The sequence below is a fragment of the Cervus canadensis genome, chromosome 4 (assembly GCF_019320065.1).
Source record: "Cervus canadensis isolate Bull #8, Minnesota chromosome 4, ASM1932006v1, whole genome shotgun sequence".
Classification (NCBI taxonomy): domain Eukaryota; kingdom Metazoa; phylum Chordata; class Mammalia; order Artiodactyla; family Cervidae; genus Cervus; species Cervus canadensis.
Genome location: NC_057389.1, coordinates 80,293,778 through 80,317,722, shown reverse-complemented (window position 1 = coordinate 80,317,722; position 23,945 = coordinate 80,293,778). Strand labels below are relative to the sequence as shown.

Here is a 23,945-nt window from a genome sequence, read left to right as displayed (position 1 = left end):
ACCTAGGTATTAAAAAAAAATGAGAAAACATTTAGTCATCCTAATTGTTTAAAAAAAAAAATCCTATTTACTTTTCTTTAAATAGAAAGGGTGGGGGCAAAAGTAGACTACGAGCCAGGGTGACAAGCAAGTTACATACCTCTCTTCTTCACCTTCTAGGAGTTTCCTATAAGCACTGATTTCCATGTCCAGGGCTAACTTGACATCAAGAAGTTGTTCATAATCGTTCAACTGTTGCTGCATCTGATCACGTATTTCCGCCATCTCTCTCTCTTTGTCAGACAGCATGCGGCGAGAGTTGTCTCTTTCTTTAGCAAGCAAGTCCTCCAACTCTTGAATCCTCTCCAAACATGCTCTAGACTGAAGATTCAAAGGAACACATTTACTTTCTAGGAACATTCCAACATTAGCACAACACTAGCACAGCTATTTTAAAACATTTCCTGACCTGGAACAAATCCAATCTCTTAACACCAGAATTCAAGAACATTTTTACTTTAAGAAATTAAAAAACAAAATTCCTCCAATACAAAATACAACTCTTAGGAAAGTTTTGTCTTATAAAAAGGCTAGGAAAAGACATTCATCAAATGTGTCATAAATATACATATAATTTTTCTTTGACCAAATGAAACAAAATTTTAAGCTGTGGTTTTAGTAAAAAAAAGTCTGGCTCCCCTACAAACCATTTAGCTCAAAAGTATAAAGTAACGAAAACAAAGAATTAAAAGAAAACTCATTGACAAAAGAAACCAAGTATCTTATGGGGAACTGCTGGAACAATTCAGAAACTTAACAAAAGGGATTCTAGTTACCACTTCAGAAATGGTGTGCTATCCCACGCTCCACCAGCATGCAAACACCATATGATATAGTGTAGTCTGTCAATATTATTGTAAACATGGAAACCTCATATTTGGTATTTAAAAAAAAAATGAAAAATCACACCTCCTACACAAGAAGGTTCATCTTAGAAACCTTGTCATTCACCAGGTAATCACTCATCTGTATGTCTCCAAAACAGAATTCATCCCCCTAACCTCAGAAAATGACCAAGGTAATCAACTCCAAAACACTGATGTAGAGCTTAGGCCCTTAAATTCCAAGTACCTATGCATCAAAGCAGGAGGGAAAGGGCACAAACTGTGCGAAAGTGAAATCTGGAAGGCTGAAGATAAAAAGGATCTCTATTCTGAGCAGAAACATTACACTCTAGCTAGTGAATTTATTTCACACAGGGGTATAGGCTAAATAATTTGAAACTGTTTTACATGTATACTGAGGCTGGACAAATAAGGAAACGAGATGGTAGAAACCAGGCTTTTTACTCTGAGAGAGAGAAGTTATAGGTAAGCAAGGAAGAAAGTCTAAAGTGAACCCAGGGGTACAGGGCCAGAGTCCCAGACATCTGTGTAAACGCTTGGTTACCTTAATATAAATACAAGTGGACAGAGACACAATTACAGATAAGCATGTAAACATGGGTTAGCATATACACATTTACCTAGTTCTGCCCACAAGCAGACTTAGAAACAATGACACCCCAACACCAAGGAGCATACCCATGGCCCACAGAACTTACTTTCTAGATACCACTCTCCAGTAAAAAGAACCAGAGCTCCCTGAAGAAATAACTGGTACCAGTGCTGAGATAGGGAAAATACATGATGAGCCTGGAGTGTATCACAGAACCATAAAAAAAAGAAGTGCTCCAAAAACGGGGGAACATGTTAGCCAATCTGACAAAACTCCTCAAAGCCAACGCTGGAACAATCTGAGCCAATAAAGTAATCTAGTGTCCAAACATAGTCCAAATTATAAAAAGATTTCCGTGAGTCCATACTGACAGAAACCAATGAATGAATAAATAAGTACACAAATAGGGGAAGAAGAGGTGAATCTTTACAAAAGCATTCCATTTAATAAAGGTAAAGACTCTCTTCAGAATGTGACGCATAATTCCTGCTCTTTATCCTTGACAGCAGGCTGGATTCAGTGACTTGCTTCCTAAAAACATAGTAGGGAAACACAAAAATAGTAACTTACAGTTGGGAAACCTGGCAAACAGTGTCTTAGCCAATGATGAAGGTTATCACCATCAATGATATTGTGTGCATGTCACATAATCCCTGATATGATGTAACAAGAAGGGCACTTAAAATCCATATCTCCAGGCTAATCATAAGAAAAGCACCAGATAAACTTAAGATTGGGAGACAGCCTACAGGATACCTGGCCAGCTCTTCTTAAGACTGTCAAGGTCATGAAAAACAAAGAAAGTCTGAAAAACTGTCACGACCAGAGGAGACTACGGAGATCTGTGGTATCCTAAAACAGAAAAAGAACAGTAACAGAAAATCTGGTAAAATCCAAATAGTGTAGAGTCTAGTTGACAATAATGTACCAATGGCAGTGTCTCAGTTTTGACAAATGAACCACAGCCATCTAAGATGCTAACGAAAAAGGAAAGCTGGGGGAGGAGCTAAGGGAGTTGTGTGTACCAGCTTTCCAACTTTCCTACAAATTTACAGTTATGCCAAAATAAAAATGTTACTTAAAAAATAATCAACCAGCGAATTAATTAAAATCCAGAGACATTCTATGTCAGAAGCAAGCATTCATCTCAAGGGGGATGCTAAACAAAATCCTGCCTCAGAGAACATGCATTTAACTGTATTTGAAAAAAAAAAAAAAAAACAGGCTATAAACTGAGAAATCCATTTTTTCCCTTTCTCAGGGTTCTTATATTTTCTTTCCTCCAAAATAAAAAACAGTTAAGTGTAAAATGTATGTTTTTTGGGAACTTCCTGGCACTTCAATGGTTAGGACTCTGTGCTTCCACTGCAGTGGGCACAGGTTCGATCCTGGGTCAGGGAACAAAGATCTCTCATGCAGCGCAGCCTAAAAATAAGTAAGTAAAATGTCTCCTCTTCAATCAATCTCTTTATTTTTATTTATCAGGTGGGAGAGACAGACGGGCAACAATGTCTAATCTGAAGAGACATAAATCACCCAAGACTCAGAGAAAACTTTTAGCCTCGATCTGTAAAGGCCAAAATGTAGCCTATTTGTACACCTTAGATGTTACAGGGTTCTGTAAGAGGGAAAAATCAAAATCTAGGTATAAATAAGCTTTAAAATTACTCTGAATCACTTTGTATTTTTAAATAGAAATATTTAAATGTAGTTTAAATAGCTGCACTACACCTGCTTCATAGTGAAATACAAAGACTGCAACACGAGAGATAGATCTAGATCTTTCTTCCTGATTCTGCCATTAAATAACACACCTCACTAAACTGGTACCATTAGGAAAACAGAGAGGTCCAACTAGACTATCTGTAAGATTCTGCCTCAAAACTATAAAACTGTATTACTTATTTCTAATGGCGTAGGGTTCTCTTTGTTTTAAAGTACATAATTGTACCAGTTTATTATAATCTAGCTCTCCCAGAAGTTTCCAGAATTTGGGTGTTAGAAAAACAAAAAATAGAGGTGCTTTCAATGCGCCACTAAACTCTTCTGCAACTCAAACAGACCCTGACCAATTCGTTAATTTAGCCAAAGTCAAAAATATAGATAGAAACGAAAGAAAAGCTGTAAGCAATATATGAAATGCCTAATTACAAAACATAATACTCCTGCTACATTACATAAAAATATTTTCTAAGTCAGCATTTTAAAGGCTATATCAATTGTAAGTAAAACTAAAGAACTACTGCATTGGTTATGGGTCACATAACCAGAGAGGAAATTCTATGGCCTAACATGCAGCATGATGAAATCAGTGACTCCACAACAAATACTCTGAAACAAAAATTTAGAGATGTCTTTTTAATGATCTAAGGCTAAAATTCATCAAAAGAAGATATCCCTCAAGATATATTATTCATCATAAAATTTGATACTGGAAAGGATCACTCTCCACCCCCAACAGAGAAATTTAAAACTATCTGGCTGAAGCAGGTACTTCTCTCCTATTTCCTAAGGAAGGAGCTCTTCAAAACACCGAGGGCCCTGCCTAACACTGTGTAAGAGCTGCTAACCTGATGCAAAGTTAGCCACCTGATGCGAAGAACTGACTCATTGGAGAAGACCCTGATGCTGGGGAAGATTGAAGGCGGGAGGAGAAGGGGACGACAGAAGATAAGATGGTTGGATGGCATCACTGACTCAATGGACATGAGTTTGAGCAAGATCCAGGAGTTGGTGATGGACAGGGAAGCCTGGTGTGCTACAGTCCATGGAGTTACAAAGAGTCAGACATGACTAAACTAAACTGAACTGAACCTGAAGTTAACCAAAAAACTTGCTGACATCACTAACAGGCAAACAGGGAAAGAGCCCTGAAGCTGAGTCAGAGGACACAGCCACAAGTGTCAGAGCCTACTGCCATTTAACCACAGGCAAGTGCTATTCACCTCACCTGTAGAACATCCACGCCCAGCATAATCAAGTGCATTAAGCACCAGCCCCTGCCCCCACCTCCTAAAAGATACGGAAATGTAAAACTGAGGGAGACGGAATAACCAGAATATCATTTATTAAATGGAGAAAAGTAGTAAATGTCAACTCAGAGTAAAATCAGACAGGACTATATTTGGAAAGGTACCTATTAAATAAGGCAATGGAAAAAATATTGTTAAATTCTTAAAATCTTTGAAGAGAGTAAGGTATAAAGAGAAAAACTGGGAACAGTGAAAGAAACCCATTTGTCAGCTTACAGTTTCTGGGCTGGTCATTAAACTCACCCAGGTCTGTGGTCAGACTGAATGAACTCAAAGGCCCTTGTCCTTCCAGCTCTTTAACTTTATGCTGTGAGTAATGAAGTACATGTGATAACGGCAAAGTAAAAACTTCTGTTTTAATCAAGTTCTTTTTACATCACCTCGTTTTACACAATAAGGTGTCTTCTAAATTCCTACAATAAATGTCTTCAGTTTTATAATCAGAAAAGGATACTACTAAAAACAAAATATTAAAAAAGAAGAAAGCTTATTTAATCAAGAATAAAAAAGTTTACTCTTATATGAAAAATTTAAAACAACAAAACTTCCTCCCTTAAGGAAAACAGAGCTGAAGTTATTGCCTAAGTCACTAAGGTGAGCAGTAGATTATCAACATATCCCACACACTTACATGGTTATACATGTACTTTGCATGCATACTGGCATCACCCTTGAACCAAAAACCAGATTCCAGGCGGTGTCCACACCTGCTTATGCAGCACCTAGAGTGCCCCATCACGTACTGACAGGCACCCATCAACACAACCAGCAACAGTCATAAGACAGTTAGGTATGCCGATGAATGAATCAATCGCTAAATTCTTAGCCAAGATGCAAACTAATGCTACTTCCCAAGATACTAACTACTGAGTATTCTAAGTACCAAGGGAGTTTGTCTAGAAACACAAAGCATTTACCACCCACAAAGAACTTCCGCAGGTTTTTCTTCATAAGTTTCTAAACGTGATGAAAACAGGTACGTTGGGAAGAGCACTGTGTGGAGATTGGACTGCTGGCTGGGTCAGAACACCAGGGTCCTGGGGTACGTCCAGAGAATAAGCCGGCAGGTCGTTCCCTCAAAGGCAATCCCCTTAGCTCCAGGTAATCAGGTTAGGAACAACAGTCTCTGCCCGGAGGATGCTTATGCAGTGAGAAATAGAAAAAAAACTCTGGGGGGCACTGTGAAGCCAGAATTCAAGAAAGTACTATCCTCTCTGAAGAGTGATTTCAGGAAGAGCCAAGCCGGCAGACTACCGTGGTGGAGGTGACCTTCCAGCACAACTCTGAAGCTTATTTACCTCTTTCTGTAGATTAGAAAGCTGAGACGAGAGGCTCTCAATTCTCATACGACTTTCCATCAGTTCTTCTCTGGCACTATTGACAGTAGAAGTATTCATCTCTGATGACAGTCTGGCATTTTCAAGCTAAGAAAAGAAGCAAACCACGGTCAGTCTTAGCTAGTGAATTAGAACAAACAAATGAGGAAGCATGAATCATCTCAAGATATTTCATTTCAACCCTAAGCCCTGTCAGTAACTAGCTGATGAAACAGGAAAAGCATCATGAAGTTCGCTGAGGTGGTATGAATTACCTTAAAAGTTTTTCTGCTTTTTCAGCTCAGTTTCCAATATGGGAGCTTAACAATGCTGATATACGTGGGTTTACCCAAAATTTAGTGCTTCATTATTTCATCCATTATATGTCTAATGTCTCAGACAATGCTGCTAATAAGGAGACTGAACAGAGGCAATTTAGCCATGGTGGTGTTTATAGGAAACAAGCATCACATATCCCTAACCCACCAAATCTGATACAGAATATAAAACAATAAACAGAAAGTACTAATTAAGAGATTATTGCAAACCAAACAGAAATACTTCCTTTCAGAAGCAAAAAAAAAGCTCCTCTGGTAGAAACAATGGCCCATTCCCCCAAATACCCACAGCATTTTGTCCTGCCTGTCTTCAGGTATGTCTTCCATATGTCTCTTCCCTGACTCCCTCTGAGGCCAGAGTCTATGTGACCGACCCATCCTTAGTTTAGCTTCTTCAGTGCCCAGCACAGCGCCAGCACTAAGGAAGGGCTGAACAACTAAATGTAGCAATTACAAGATCACCCTCTCATCAGCCAATTACTATTTCATAAAGTGGATTAAAAGCAATGTGACCAATTTGAGGCCATGCAATGGAAATTATTTTCAACACCTCTATGACTTATTTTCTAAGTCTTCCACTAACAACTTTTTAATCAAATCATGTAACATTTAACACATCAGGGTAAAATCATTTACTATGAAAGCCTGTAATGACTTAATAAAGTTTTGCATGGTCTCCTAATACAGGAGAAAAGTTTCTATAGTCTTTTTTAAATGAATAGTTAGTGACTGAGGAAGAAATATCAGAGACTGTCCATTTGGCCTTTGTTCAAAACAGCCCAAAGTGTGGTGGTCACAATCTATGTACAATGATGACAGGTAGTCAGAATTAGATGCAGTTCAACAAGGTTAATACTTGCCACTGAATGAAAATTTATTTTTAGATCGCTGGAGTTTAACTAATATAACTTGACATGAATGATCAGTTGGACAAAGAGGTTAAAGACCATACCTTTGATAAAAGTGGAATAATCCTACTTTCTCTGAATAATTTCTAGTTAACATTTACTTTATAAAAAATTGCTTTCAATTTTCTATATTCATGGAGACCACAGGAATTCACTTAATAAAACTAGAACAAACCAAACATCAAGTCATGTTCTCGGGGAGTTTACAGCCACCCCGGGCAGCCAGCTCACTTTGGCGTGGTAAGTCTGCTCTAGCTCCTCTTTGTACAGCTTGACTTGGGCGTCGTGTTGCTCTCTCATCTCATGCAGGGCTTGAGCCAGCTTGTACTCGTACTCAATCTGACGCCCAGAGTCCACCTCTACCAAGCGAGTTTCATGCTTTCTTCTGGTTTCATTAATCTCCTAGGAAGAAAAAATGACATAAAACCAAGTTACTTAACCAAGTTACCATGGCTGATATCAAGACCATCTGAAGTTTTACACACCAACCTCCTCATGTCTGTTCTAGGAGAAGCATGTGAATAGACACTTTTTCGCCTTCATTTTCAAATGAGAAGATTTTTGAGACAGAACTAATGACAGAAATGGTGGCATCTCAAACCCTAGGAATTTTATGTTCATTTTCAGTAGCACAGCTATTTATTTCTCTAAAGGCAAGGAATGGCTGGAAGACTTTACCATGCAGTCATGGATAACTAGGTATACTGAATAGCATGTAATTATTTTTATAAATTGTACTGACAGTATTAAGAATAACTCTGAAAAAAAATTCCACACGAAAAGTTAGAAACTTATCAGTAAAACTTCAACTAGAAGGTTTATGCATAAAATAGAACTTGTCTTAGACATACTAAGATGCAATGGACACAGCAAGCTAATTTACGTGACTCCTCCTAATAGCTGGTGATGAGAAGGCATCAACTCGTCAATTGATACAGAATCTCATTGACCGTATCACTTCTCTATCTCAAGTACATATGACAATTCACTATCAAAGAACAGAAATAATAAGCATAACCCTTCACATTAGGTTTTAAGGAATTATCCAAACTAGAATGGCTAGGAACACAAGTCCAAGAATAATATTTCCATTCTAGCATCTAGCTCTGAAAATAAAATAGATCTGTCTTTAATGGCAATAATTAAAGAGGCCACAAGGGGGAGATATAAGAAGAACTTGTTTCTGTATCTTGCTTCTGTATCCTCTCATGCGGTTTTTCTGTGCATGCCCTCATCTTTCTCTTAGCCAGAGGAAGATGAGCTGGACAGAATCAGAAAACCAGGGATCAAATTCCAGTTCTGCTACTCGTCTCCCAAGGCTCATATCTAGATGAAGTGAATGCTACTTAAATCATGAAAATATGCAAATAAAAGGTTTAGTTCAACCAGTATCAGGTACCTACTAGCTATTTCGCCCTTCATCTGCCTTCCTTCCTCTTCTTGCTGCTTTTCTCCTTCCTCTTACCCCTTAACCATTCATAATAAGGAATCTAGTTATATTTACTGAATAGAATTTGACCCTCCATGTGAAAAAACAAGAAATGAGGAATATTTTTTTAATTCACTCTCAAAAAGGCAAAACCCCAAAATTCAAAGTTGCTACCCAAACATTCTAAAAATACTAAATTACTTTTTACTGATGTAATTTTCACTTAGTATTTTACATAAAGTAAATGACTTGCAAAGAAAAAAATTCTCAACCTCTGGTTTAAAGATGCAGGAATCCACACAGCTTCAAAACTAAGAAATAATAGATCATGAGCAATTTTAACGAAATGAAACAAAAATGTAAGTCAATGTAAAGATACTTCAATTTATGAACTGTAGTGAATAATTATATGATAGCAGTCACGGTAATTTATAAGGAGCTTTCACATATGGTATTTCACTTTGATCCTCACCACTTCTTGGGAAAAAAACAGCAAGCAATGGTATTTCATTTTTAAACAAGAAACCGACTCAAGAACTGTCCAAAGTCTGGCTGCTTATCCAATGAGTGCGCTTTGTCCCCACAATACCCAGTAAAAACGGTCAATTTCTATTAAATTATTTTTCTCAAACTAAAATTATTTAATTTCTATAATAAATTCCTATGTTGGAGAAGGAAATGGCAACCCACTCCAGTACTCTTGCCTGGAATGTCCCATGGACAGAGGAGCCTGGTGGGCTATAGTCCATGGGGTCACAAAGAGGCGGACACAACTGAGACACTTCACTTTAGAGACAAATATGAAACTTACAAGCCACAATTATCGTTGTTTATTTAAATATAATATGCTGCCCCCTTTAAGTTAGCCTTATCAAAAGTTAAACAAATAACTTTTGTTTAATTTTGTATCAGGCTCTAAGATTTCTCAATATCTTTATCTAAAATACATGGTTTAAGTAATTAGGATGAAATCCATTTCCTTGGAATTTTAGTCAATCAACAACCAATGGGGGAGGAAATATATTTTGTAAATACTATCTGAGAATGAGAACACATCAAGGTAACCTAATGGTAATAATAAAAGAAAAACTCTGAAAAAAATAAATATTTTGGTGCTAAAACCAAATTTAAAAAGTCACTTTGACTCCTTTACTTTGAATTTGAGATGCAATTATCTGCTGTGCGCAAAGTATATTTTGAGGTGTTTCTTTGAAATTACAAATAATTTATAAGCAAAGTCATACAAAAATATAATTAGATGAAAACATCAATCATTCCATTGTGTCAACAAGGTATTTTCATTTGGCAAACAAAGTGGCAGTGTAGATGCAAACATTCTGAGATCAAAGCTTCTTTTTTTTTTTTTTTAACTCATATGTGTATCTACTCCTTTGTTCATAAGATCGTGAGCAGCAACTGTATTCAGGTCTCCAACCTTGGAAACGTGAACTCAACTTGCAGTCCTCTTTTTTTAATCATCCCTCATATGATGTCTGCATGACATCTTGAAATATAGTTCCTCAAACTTCTTTCCTTTCTATGGCAAAACCTATATATGGGACAGTGTTTGAGTTGGGACTTCTTGAAACTTGTGCCAAGATCACAATACTTTATCTGAATTTCAAATATTTTCTTTTAAACATTTTTTTTCTGTCAGTAATTTTTAAATTTGTGGCAATATGAAATAAAATTATTTTAATTATTTAAAAAAAAAAATTCCTATGTTAAAATTGTTAGTCATCATTTTTAACATTACATTACTTTAAAAAACATTAAAACATTTAAAAAACATATGTATTTAATTGCACGTTCTTTAACCTGCATGTTCTCAAATCCTCAATTTCGAGAAAATACACATGCCTCTTTCTTCAACTGTATTACACTACACGTCTTTTTCAGTAACAGCTGTTACTTTTACCCCTCAAGGCTGAGCCACAGAAGTTATGGCTGATAAATGACATTTTTTAATATATACACATAACTATAAACGCTGTGGGTAGCCAGCCCCCAATGACTGCCGCCTCCAGATGTTCATCTCCTGTGTGAGCCCCCTTCCACACTGTATCGTGGTTGGTCTGTGAGATGGGGAGTGACGGTGTATCATTTAGGGATTAGTCTCTTCAAGAGAATGTGGTTTGCCTTGCTCGCTCTCTCCCATCACCCACTCTTGAGGAATCCCATCATGTGCAGCCCTGACAGAAGAGCCTGTTGGGCTACAGTCCACAGGGTTGCAAAGAGGCGGGCACGACTGAGCGACTAACATATACACATAAAGGAAGCCGATGCTGAACTGGTATCTCGAGACAACAGTTGTGAATGAACTGTGAAGTGTTCCTCCAGACCAGGCTGAAAGCCTGACTGCAACCTCATGAGACCCTGAAGACACCCATCCAAGTTAAACAGCTCTTAGATCCCTGACCTTGAGAAACTCTAAGATAGTAAAAGTCTGTGATTTTAAGATACTAAATTTTGAAGTAATATATCACTAATACAAATGCTTAAAGAGGTTGATAGTTAATTAACAGCTGTGGCCAGACCTTTTTAAGTTAGATGAAGTAAATTAAGTTATATTATTGCACAAGTGAAAGTCGCTCAGTTGTGTCCAACTCTTTGTGACCCCACACAGTTTCCATACAGTCCATGGAATTCTCCAGGCCAAAATACTGGAGTGGGTAGCTGTTCCCTCCTCCAGGGGATCTTCCCAATCCAGGGATCGAACCCAGGTCTCCCCCCTTGCAGGCGGATTCTTCACCAGCTAAGCCATCAGGGAAGCCCAAGAATACTGGAGTGGGTAGCCTATCCCTTCTCCAGAGGATCTTCCTGACCCAGGAATCAAACCAGGGTGTCCTGCATTGCAGGCGGATTCTTTACCAACTGAGCTATAAGGAAAGCCCTAGATAAAGTAAAAGCTTATAAATTCACCATAACACCTTGAATTCTTACATGCAGCCTTTTTAGCAACAGTGCCTTAAATCCTTTGCCTACAAAATTCTTCCCATTTTTTTCACATGTATGGTTTATAACAAAGCCTTTTGGGATCCCTCCATCCCTTAAAGAAGAAAAATTATATATAATTACCTCCTCATACATGTTTTTACGAAACTCCAAGTCCTCAGTAAGGCTCTGACAGCGATTCTCCAAATCCACTTTAAGTAAAGTCTCATCTGCTAACTGTTTCTTCGCAGCAGCTAAAGAGGCTTCCAACTAATAGAAGGAAAAAGAACTAATGAAAATTATACAGCAATCATTTAGTAATGAATCTAATAGATACCTATGGACTGAATCAAGTCAAGTATTACAATTTCTATACATTTGTCAATGTATGAGAGTCCCTCATGATAATCTTTATCACAGAACTGTGGGTTCAACCGCTGGTCCCACCCACAGAGTGTCACATCAAAACACCCCTCAAATCTGGTAAGTGGCAACAGGGGATGAACAGATACCTATGGCTTACGTTTCAAAACTCAAACGAACGATTTTAGCTACCAATTCCATTTTTTCCTGTGTGGAGGGCACCATTAAGACATCTTCTCTCAACTATAAGCAAGGTGAAAAGACAGCCCTCAGATTGGGAGAAAATAATAGCAAATGAAGCAACAGAAAAGGATTAATCTCAAAAATATACAAGCAACTCCTGCAGCTCAATTCCAGAAAAATAAATGACCCAATCAAAAAATGGGCCAAAGAACTAAACAGACATTTCTCCAAAGAAGACATACAGATGGCTAACAAACACATGAAAAGATGCTCAACATCACTAATCATCACAGAAATGCAAATCAAAACCACAATGAGGTACCATTACACGCCAGTCAGGATGGCTGCTATCCAAAAGTCTACAAGCAATAAATGCTGGAGAGGGTGTGGAGAAAAGGGAACCCTCTTACACTGTTGGTGGGAATGCAAACTAGTACAGCCACTATGGAAAACAGTGTGGAGATTCCTTAAAAAACTGGAAATAGAACTGCCATATGACCCAGCAATCCCACTTCTGGGCATACACACGGAGGAAACCAGATCTGAAAGAGACACGTGCACCCCAATGTTCATCGCAGCACTGTTTATAATAGCCAGGACATGGAAGCAACCTAGATGCCCATCAGCAGATGAATGGATAAGGAAGCTGTGGTACATATACACCATGGAATATTACTCAGCCATTAAAAAGAATTCATTTGAATCAGTTCTAATGAGATGGATGAAACTGGAGCCCATTATACAGAGTGAAGTAAGCCAGAAAGATAAAGAACATTACAGCTTACTAACACATATATATGGAATTTAGAAAGATGGTAATGATAACCCTATATGCAAAACAGAAAAAGAGACACAGATGTACAGAACAGAGTTTTGGACTCTGTGGGAGAAGGCGAGGGTGGGATGTTCTGAGAGAACAGCATCAAAACATGTATATTATCTATAGTGAAACAGATCACCAGCCCAGGTTGGATGCATGAGACAAGTGCTCGGGGCTGGTGCAATGGGAAGACCCAGAGGGATCGGGTGGAGAGGGAGGTGGGAGGGGGGATCGGGATGGGGAATACATGTAAATCCATGGCTGATTCATGTCAATGTATGACAAAACCCACTACAATATTGTAAAATAATTAGCCTCCAACTAATAAAAATAAATGGAAAAAAAAAGACATCTCTCTTTTTACCTTACATTTGGGTACAATAATGAAATAAGCTGTGAGATCGTGAAACGAATGAGCACAAGCACAGCAGAGAGGACGAGCGGCAGCAACAAGATCTGCACGATCCAGACACAATGATGGAGCGGGGAGGGTGCTTTACACGTCGGCTAGCTCAGGTCTACCCCGCAGGTGTAACCACACACCCCCGCCCCCGGCCAAAATAACTCAGTGCATTTTTTAAGATAAAAAGCATAAAACAAGTTTTACAATCAAGACAGATGGGGCAATTAACCTTTGAAATACAGCTCAAGAGCAGAGTCTAACTTACCTGGGCGATCTGATCCTTCAGATCTTCCAAATCACTCTCTAAACTTTTCTTATCACCAAGCGCAGTCGCCAAAGCTGCATCTTTCGAATTCAGCGCTGCTTCGTATTCTCGAAGCTTGATCTGGGCTCCATTAAGATCAGATTCTTTCTTAGCATAACTGCAAAACATTTGAAAAAGTGCAAGACATCATATTATACCCCTGAACTGAACCATTCTCCCACCCTGTTTAAGCGGGACACAAAAGAGAATGCAATTTAAATAAAGGTTGCCATAACCTACTAAAATTACGGAGTGATTCGGGAGCACTCTATCTAGAGTGCTATCTTTGGTGGATAATAACTTCTTCCTTCAACGACCACCCTTCCCCGATTAGGAATGACTCTAGATGTAAGATGTCCAGAGCCCCAACGTATCAGAATCTGGTTGTCTCTGAGAGAGAACACAAGCCTTCTTGTTTTATAAAGAGGTGTCTGTATGGCTCACTAAAACATTTCTGAAGAAATGAAAACTTGTTATTTTTTTTAAATACAATGAATATTAAAAATCAAGATAAACAGGAGACATAAATCAAGATAAATGATGAGATTAAATAAATGAAAATGAAGTTGCTTCAAAAAGTAATGCTATGACTTGTTGATATATAGACACTTCTTTGACATTACCTAAGAACTGACCCCAAGCTTGCAAGTAGTTTCCATTTCTGACACTAAAACTTCCTTAACTACAAATAAAGGCCTTCCTAGTATTTTGAAGAAAACAATTTTTTCAGTTTATACTAATAACTATACAAAAACGAAACTAGAATTAAGGTGTATTTTACTTCTAAATATTACTTTTTACTAAATGGAATTCTACATTATAAAATTAAGGTTCCTTAGGATATAGTTTGTCAAATAATTATATTTTAAAGATCAGTATTTTTTAATCCAAATAATTCTATTATCACTAATAGGTCATACTGGAAAAGCCTTAATATTATAAAAAATCTCAACATAAGTTCTTAATTAAAACTGCTATTAAAAAAAAAACCGCTATTACAGAGAAGTATTTCTACTACTGATGTTTGAGAGTGGGTTCAACAGAGCCCACTTTAATTAACAGAAATCCTTAAAATATTATTGTATCAATATCATAATAAAATGAAGAAAAAAACTATCCAAAGAATAAGGAAAGGTAGTGTAAAAAGAAGATTAGATAGTACTCATTTTTTACTCATTTTGGTATTATAAAACTACATACACATATAAAATCTCAGCAGTCACATAACAAGAATTATTTTTTCTTAAATTCTGTATTTTTAAAAACCACAAGATGGCAGTCTTTCCCTGAAGAGTTTGCTTAGAAACGTGGGGGAAAAAATCAACTGTAGGAGAAAATAAAATTCCCATACAGTTATTATTTGTAACAAAAATGCCTAATTCATACAAGTGCTGGGTCCCAAAGCGAGGAACACCATAGAAAAGAACCAATGCTTGTGTAAGAGCCATTACTTTACCCCATAGTATAAATGACCAGAGCTGGAAGGGAGAAATAGCGCAATACACTGGAGTTTAGAACACAATCATATTTTATAGAGAATTGCACAACATTTACAAAAGCTACTGACTCAAAATTACTTAACAGAAAATTCTTCTGCATCATTGACTAACATTTAGTCAGTAAATATTAGGAGGGGCTTCCCTGGTGGCTCAGTGGTAAAGAATTTACCGCCAATGCGGGAGACAGAGATCCTTGGTCCGAGGATCCCACGTGCCACGGAGCAACTGAGCCCCTATGCCACAGCTACTGAGCCAGAGCTCCAGAGGCCAGGGATCTCAACTGAAGCCTGCGCCCGATCGCCCCTGCTCCACAACAGTGAGAAGTCACTGCAGTGACAAGCTTGCACACAGCAGCTACAGAGAACCCCTCCTCGCCACTAGAGAAAAGTCCACACAGCAATGAAGACCCAGCACAGCCAAAAATAAATAAATAAAATTGTGTTTAAAGATCATGCAGGAAGTCTTGGTCTAATTACCAGCACATGGTCCAAGTCCAGAAACCTGCAAAACTGACATCATATCATACACATGTGAGCATGCATCACCTAAGCACACAGTAACAACTGACAATGCTCTGAACAAGTAACTTAGACAGGAATCCAGAGTTACGAGGAAGTATCACTTAAGGCATCGGTGGGCATTTTTCTGAGACTGTACTTCCTAACTGAATTTCTTCAGTTACTGACCTGCCTATTCAAAGGAGATGTTATCACACATGCACATGCTGAGTATAAGTCAGAAAACATATCCATTTACTGGACGTGTTTACCTAAGAACCAAAACTAAATTGCAACAACAACAAAAAAGGTTTATAAAACATAGCTAACACTCTAATTATCTCCTCCCTTAAGAAACAAAATTACTTTCATTTCAAGTAAGCTTGAATTTCAGTCATAGAGAAGGAAATAGCAACCCACTCCAATATCCTTGCCTGAGAAATCCCTTGGACAGAGGAGCCTGACGGGATACGGTCCATGGAGTTGTGAAGAGTCAGATACAACTTAGGGACTAAACAAGCTTGAATTTCATTCATAGCAAGTAACCAGGTCTAATCAAATAGCTGACCATTAAAAAAATAATCAGCTGGAAAGGCTACATTTACATTACTATGCCAAAGCCTTTTACTGTGTGGATCATAATAAACTGGAAAATTCTGAAAGAGATGGGAATACCAGACCACCTGACCTGCCTCTTGAGAAACCTGTATGCAGGTCAGGAAGCAACAGTTAGAACTGGACTTGGAACAACAGACTGGTTCCAAGTAGGAAAAGGAGTACGTCAAGGCTGTATATTGTCACCCTGCTTATTTAACTTATATGAAGAGTACATCATGAGAAACACTGGGCTGGAGGAAGCACAAGCTGGAATCAAGATTGCCGGGAGAAATATCAATAACCTCAGATATGCAGATGACACCACCCTTATGGCAGAAAGTGAAGAAGAACTAAAGGGTCTCTTGATGAAAGTGAAAGAGGAGAGTGAAAAAGTTGGCTTAAACCTCAACATTCAGAAAACTAAGATCATGGCATCCAGTCCCATCATTTCATGGCAAATAGATGGGGAAACAGTGGAAACAGTGGCTGACTTCATTTTTCTGGGCTCCAAAATCACTGTAGATGGTGATTGCAGCCATGAAATTAAAAGACGCTTACTCCTTGGAAGGGAAGTTATCACCAACCTAGACAGCATATTAAAAAGCAGAGACATCATTTTGTCAACAAAGGTCCATCTAGTCAAGGCTATGGTTTTTCCAGTGGTCATGTATGGATGTGAGAGTGGACTGTGAAGAAAGCTGAGCACTGAAGAATTGATGCTTTTGAACTGTGGTGTTGGAGAAGACTCTTGAGAGTCCCTTGGACTGCAAAGAGATCCAACCAGTCCATCCTAAAGGAGATCAGTCCTGGGTGTTCATTGGAAGGACTGATGCTAAAGCTGAAACTCCAAAACTTTGGCCACCTGATGCGAAGAGCTGACTCATTGGAAAAAACCCTGATGCTGGGAAAGACTGAAGGCAGGAGGAGAAGGGGACGACAGAGGATGAGATGGTTGGATAGCATCACCAACTCGATGGACATGGGTTTGGATGGACTCTGGGAGTTGGTGATGGACAGGGAGGCCTGCCGTGTTGAGGTTCATGAGGTCACAAAGAGTCGGACACGACTAAGCGACTGAACTGACTGACCGACATTACTATTATTCTATCTCACTGGATGAAGAGAAACAGACATAACTTCAATAATGTACTTCCCAATAGAACCTGGTACCTAAATCTGGGACCTGTCCTTATAATCTCCTGAGGCTTGTAGGACTAAATAACCTAAATACAATTCATTACATACTACTTTCTGAATTACTCCTGACCACCTCTGACTACCAAGAAAACCACTGTGCTTCACTGCTTTAATGATCTTGGTTTTTCAACCTATCAACTCTTTGAACCTGACTAGTTTTAGGATCAGCATTTCAACCCTGGCGTCGGCACTGAACTACCTGGCTCTTCAACTCTGTGTCTGTTTGCTGAGGACTCTGCACTACCTTTTCTCCTTGGATGACAAGTATCCCACTCCCTTGGTATCCTTCATTTGTGTAAGTGTACCCCATTCCAGACTACTCCCACCAATAAATACCTGGAAATTAGAAAATGCAACCAATTACATAATTGCTGGAAAACGAAGGTTTAACTGAGCTCCTAGGGGATATCCATCGTTGGCAGGTAGTAACTAGAGCACATTTTAACTAAAGGCACATCACAAATGCACAACATACAGAAAAATCACTAGTAGGTAAAATCACAGAGAAGACCTAGTAAGTATATAATAATGACTTAAAAGTTCATTATGAATCATACTGTAGGTGTAAAACCTGAAAAATTAAGTTGACCACTTAAATAGGGAAAGAAGAATTAGTGTGAATCAGAAATTAAGCAAAACTTCTTGCCTGGAGAATCCCAGGGACGGGGGAGCCTGGTGGGCTGCCGTCTATGGGGTCGCACAGAGTCGGGCACGCAGCAGCAGAGGGACAAATACACGCTAGAACATGAAACTTGTTACAGAACAGTTTTAATTAATTAGTCAGTCATTGGCAACTTCCCTGGTGGTCAGACGGTAAAGCATCTGCCTATAACGCAGGAGACCCAGGTTCAGTCTCTGGGTCAGGAAGATCTCCTGGAGAAGGAAATGGCAACCCACTCCAGTATTCTTGCCTGGAAAATCCCATGGACAGAGGAGCCTGGTAGGCTACAGTCCATGGGGTCGCAAAGAGTCAGACACAACTGAGCGACTTCACTTGTCAACTTACTGCCCTTCCGTTAACATTTCACCAGTCAGTTTACACAAGTCAGTATGTAGCACAATGCTCAGCTGAATGAATTCTCTAGCTTGACTAGTAACACAACCCCAAAAGTCCCTGAATTCATGTTCTCTAAACCACCTACTACATAGCCATGAATGAAGAATCCATGTTCATTTTTAGGACAGGATTTATATATTTGGGTTTGGTTTTCTTCTTTCACAAGTACCATTAATTTTCAACTTTTCCTCAAGTACTTTTGTCCTTGTTCATTGATTCTCATATACAGAAATATAAGTAACAAAGTGTCACATTAAGCAATTCAAAATAAGAGACCTAAATGGTAAGATGGCCTCTAAGTTGATAGAATAGTTACATAACTAGAAGAAGGTATACAAAATTACTTTCTGGATATTAAATGGCATTTCCATGAAATTTACCAAAGGTTATTATACTGTAAATACACAAGAATAGATAAGGGCAAGAAAACTAGGGCTCTAGTGGCTCAGAAGGTAAAGAGTCTGCTTGCAATGACGGAGAACTGGGTTTGATCCCTGGGTTGGGAAGAGCCCTGGAGAAGGGAATAGCTACCCACTCCAGTATTCTTACCTGGAAAATCCCATGGACAGAGGAGCCTGGTGGGCTATACTCCAGGAGGTCGCAAAGAGTCGGACACGACTGAGCAACTAACGCACACGCACACACAAATGCTTGCTAAATTAATAAAATCTGTTGAAGATGTGTATTCTTACGAAAAAATACATCCAAACTGTAATAATGATAGACTTTAGAATACTGACTTTAAAAAGTCACATATCTCCGGGGGGGAAAAAAAAAACAGGCAAGAAACACTCATGTTTCTAAAGATAAAAACAGAAATACAAGCATTGGGTCTTTTTAATTACTGCCTTCACATGTCAGACAACAGCTTATGGAAACCAAAAAGGAACCACTCTCAGGTATGTTTTAAACCCCACTCACAATATTCCACAGCAAAATACTAGACAACTCTGGTTGCTCAGATCACTTATTTGCAATTTTGAAAAGCTATTACAGATTGTCAGGTTCATCTTATACGAGAGTAGCTACTCAACAAATTCAGACTGAATAAGGTTCCTAATTTATAATCTCCTCGATGGAAATGAGACTACAAAGGAAGATGAAAGACCAACAAGAACAACTCACACCAATGATTTCTCGGCAGGTGTCCGGCTACCTTTCTTAACTCAGCACTCGTCACTAACATTTACTTCAGGACCATTCTTATTTAGAAATACAAATTACAGGGAATGAACGGGAAAAGTCATTCAGTTTTTTACCTCCAATCAGGTAACAGGAACCATTCTTTATATATATATAATATATATATATACAGGCCGATCAGGCCCAGCTCTTTGAGCTCTGGTGTTAATATACAGTAAGGTTCACCTCAACAGCTGTCTGCTGGCAGCTGACCACCACTCAACGCTAGTGCAATTATTCAATGGCGATCAAATAATCCAGATTCTAAGGCGCTTTTCATACCCAGGGTTTAGAATCAATATGCCCTATATTATGTAGCCATGATTCAGACTTTCAGTGCAAAAACAAACTTTATTTTGGGCTTCAGTTCAGTTCAGTTGCTCAGTTGTGTCCGACTCTTTGCGACCCCACAGACAGCAGCACGCCAGGCCTCCCTGTCCATCACCAACTTCTGAAGTTGACTCAAACTCATGTCTATTGAGTTGGTGATGCCACCCAACCATCTCATCCTCTGTCTCCCCTTCTCCTCCTGCCTTCAATCTCTCCCAGCATCAGGGTCTTTTCAAGTGAGTTGGTGTGGGAGCAGAGGCTGTGTGGCGTGGGAGCACCTGTGAGGAGATACCCCGTGTCCAAGGGCAGAGAAGCCCCAGCAAGACGGTAGGCGCTGGAGTGGAGGCTGCGTGGCGGCGGTGCGGCTAGAGAGCGGCTCTGCAGGGATACCCCACATCCAAGAACAAAGGAGGCGCCCCAGCAAGACGGTAGGAGAGGCAAAACCACACTTAGAATCAAACCCCATACCAGCCAGAAACGCTCAGAGGGTTCAAACAAACCTGTGCACACCAGGACCCAGAGACCCCACAGAGACAGACAGAACTGTGCTTGGGCTTAAAATAAAGGTTACTAATATGCCCAACCAAAAACCTTCTGTCCTGAAACTGAGTAATCTATCTAAAGTAACGGACTCAAACTGCATATTAAATGCATCTGCCCCAACATTCATTCATCAGCCTCACTCCTGTCCTCAAAGTATCTTCCCTTCCAAAGGGAGAAGGGATGTGGTCCACAGTATTTCTACCAAGGAAAATTAATTACAACTAAGATAAGTATAGAGGAAATGGCAACCCACTCCAGTACTCTTGCCTAGAAAACCCCACAGATGGAGGAGCTTGGTGCAGGCTACTGTCCATGGGGTCGCAAAGAGTCAGGCACGACTGAGCGACTTCACTTTCACTTTCAAGATAAGTATAATTTAATATACAAAGTCACCAAGTCATGTGATCACAATTTCCATTAATAAGGGTCTCCTCTGACACAAGCAAAAAGACTAAGATGCTTCTGCACAAGCCCAAAATGGATAATTTCTGGTGGTAATAAAAGTCTGCTTCTCATTCAATAAACTGAGCAGCTGGGAATTCGCTGGTGGTCCAGTGGTTAGGACTCTGTGCTTCCACCATAGGGGGCATGGGTTCCATCCCCGGTCAGGGACCTAAGATCCCACAAGCCAAGTGGCCTGGCCAAAAAATAAACATAAATAAACTGAGCAGTCAACACATTAGCCACAACCCAATCAAAGTCAGGTAAACTCTAATTGCAATCAGATTAAAATTATGAAAAACATTAAGCAAGATCAACATTGGACCACAGTACCATTTCTCTGAACAAAAGAAATCCACTGACACAAACGGACACAAGAGTGAGGAATGGACAAACACAGTTTAAGTTCTAACAAAAAAATGACTTACTGGGGGAAAAAACAACCAAAATCACAACTTCGTTATTCCAGGTCACTGATCTGGGTGTGTGGAAACTAGCAATGAACAATCTTACAGAAGATACATTATACTGGGGAGAGACACAAATACATACACAGCAGGGATAATCTATATTTCAAAGAAAAATAATTCAGAATAGGAGTTAGAGAAAGGGGAGGATGAAAAAAAAAAAAAAGAAAGGGGAGGATGATCATTTTATATAGTTCGCTCAGAAAGAGACTGATTTTATGTCAACAGCCATTTTCACATCAGAAAACCACTTTTCAAACCCAGATTTTATCCAGCAATACAATTACCATCATTAGTTATTTCATTGCTCCTCTATGGGTTATCTGCAACCCAATCTAAAGGGAAAATAGTCTCCTACAAAAATGGCTATTACTAAGTCAATAATTATTTTGGGGAAGCCTAGAGAGTGCTAAGAAATGTGCTGATACAAGATGCAGCAAAATCAGACTCCAGCCCTGTGCACAAAGAGATTCCAGTCCAGTAGGGGAACCAATGAATCACACAAAATTGTCTTAACAAATCAAACCTATCAGCAACATCCGCAAGAAACAGAAAATAGTGCACAGTGCCCTAAGAGTACATGATGTAACTCCCAAGTAAAAACGGCACGTTAAACATGGCTCCACTAGTACCCCATCCAGAAACACAACAACTGAGTAACAAACTGACAAGGAAAGAGCAAAATTTTAGAAGCTAAAATTTGATGAGTGAAAATGAGCTTAGCCAACCCTACAGGGCCGACTCTCCAGCCAGACACAGGGCTATGTGAGAAATAGCCTAATTTATACTGCAGATACTGTTGAGAGCCAGAGATACCCCAGTAGCCTGAAGTAGGACTAGATGGAAATCTATTTGCGAGGCAAAGCAGTTCATACTCTGTTCCTTGGCCAACGGCTCCTCACTCACCAGGATAAAAAAGGAAAAGTTTACTCTCTCAGGAGTAAAACAGAGTCTCAGACCTGGCGCCACCTGGAACAGTCAAAGGCAGCGCTATCATACTGAAAAGGCAGGAGAATTCCAGTGGACTTTCACAGATGCTGATGCTGCCTCTCAATCTCCCTCAGCTTAAAGGACACTGTACAGACAAAACCCAAGAGAGGCGACTTGGAGACACTGATACGGGGTGTTCCCAACTAAATGATTCCACTGTTACCTAGTAATGCTTAGTCAAGAAGCTCCATTCATGCACACAGCTTCCCATTTTTAGAGCCCTGCTTCTGAATAGAGAGGACATATAACAGTCATCAGACCTTTGAGGAAAACTCTCACTGTAAACTGACTCACCCAATGTCCATTCCACCCTCCTAGTTGTGGTTTCTTAAACTAGAAGACATAAAACTACATTTGCTGGAATCTCTTGCAGCTAGGATTCTGGATGCAAAGTATATACTCTCGCTAGTACATCCATAGTACAAAAGAAGGAAGTATCAAGGGGCTACCTTCCTAGTATTTGTGGCAATTTCCCTGCTGACAAGCAGGGTCAACACCACATACATTATTATAGCAATTTTGAAATCAGGAACTCGTTCCTCCAGTTTTGAGACTGTTTTGGCTATTCTAGATAGCATGGATTTCCATTTAAATTTTAGGCTTAGCTTGACAATTTCCTCAAAAAAGACAACTGTGATTCTGAGAGAGGCTGCACTGAATCTGTGGGTCAATTTGGGGAGAATTGCCAGCTTAACAATATTAAAGTGTTCAGAGACAGCTGTGGGCTTAGGAAGCCTTTGGTCAACCTGTCTGCTGACGGGTGGGGCTGTGTGCCCCACTGGTTGTTTGCTAGGCCTGAGGAGTCATAGCTTACAGGCTGTTGAGTGGGGCCAAGCCTTGGTGATGGTGACCCATGCAAGACGTCCACCTCAAGGAGAGTTTGTGCAGATGGATACTCCTGATATGTTCACCACCAGATTTTATGACTCCAGAGTGAACCACAGCCAGCCCCCACCTCCACAGGAGACCCTTCAAGACCAGCAGCCTCAGATTCAAGATGTCCAGCTCCCCAAGGCAGAGAGTGGCTGTGATGGTCATCACCTTCCACAAGTACTCCAAAACAAAAGGATATGTCCTACAAGCTCTTTAACTTTTCAGTCATTAGTACTTCTTAGTAACAACAAAAGCTAGAAAACTGTAGAGCATGCCTTCGAAATCCTGAGAAATATTCTTTACAACTTAGAATTCTACACCCAAATTATCAATGCTTATGCAATGCAACTAGACAAGAAAAGAGCACAGATGCCAAATTATATTTCTCTAATAAGATAGAACTAATAGAAAGCCTCCTGATTCCTACTGACTTGATGTCTTAACAACTGATATCATCTTTCTTTATAATTAAACAAAACTAAATAAGTGGGGCGGGGGGGGGGGGGAAGCAAGGGCATTCCAAAAAAAAAATCTACTTCTGCTCCGTTGACTATGCTAAAGTCTTTGACTGTGTGGATCACAACAAACTGTGGAATATTCTTAAAGATATGAGAATACCAAACCACCTCACCTGCCTCCTGAGAAAGCAGTATGCCGGACAAGAAGCAACAGTTAGAACCAGACGTGGAACAACGGACTGGTTCCAAATTGGGAAAGGAGTACGTCAAGGATGTATAGTGTCACCCTGCTTATTTACCTTATATAC

The 23,945-nt window shown here is 39.4% G+C and overlaps 1 protein-coding gene across 2 annotated transcripts in view; it reads right to left on the bottom strand.

Moving 5' to 3' along the window:
* The window catches only part of LMNB1 (lamin B1), a 53,091-nt gene that overhangs the window by 15,902 nt on the left and 13,244 nt on the right, over positions 1 to 23,945 (bottom strand). Inside the window, exons 1-7 of one of the 2 annotated variants that reach the window (XM_043465943.1) lie at positions 20,934 to 20,938; positions 18,383 to 18,386; positions 13,468 to 13,624; positions 11,578 to 11,703; positions 7,302 to 7,472; positions 5,807 to 5,932; positions 140 to 360 (exon numbers count right to left, since the gene is read on the bottom strand). In XM_043465943.1, coding sequence (XP_043321878.1) covers positions 140 to 360; positions 5,807 to 5,932; positions 7,302 to 7,472; positions 11,578 to 11,589 — 530 coding nt within the window. In that variant the 5' untranslated portion in view covers positions 11,590 to 11,703; positions 13,468 to 13,624; positions 18,383 to 18,386; positions 20,934 to 20,938. Of the gene's footprint in view, positions 1 to 139; positions 361 to 5,806; positions 5,933 to 7,301; positions 7,473 to 11,577; positions 11,704 to 13,467; positions 13,625 to 18,382; positions 18,387 to 20,933; positions 20,939 to 23,945 lie in introns of those variants that run through there. The other variant, XM_043465942.1, reaches the window with a different exon arrangement.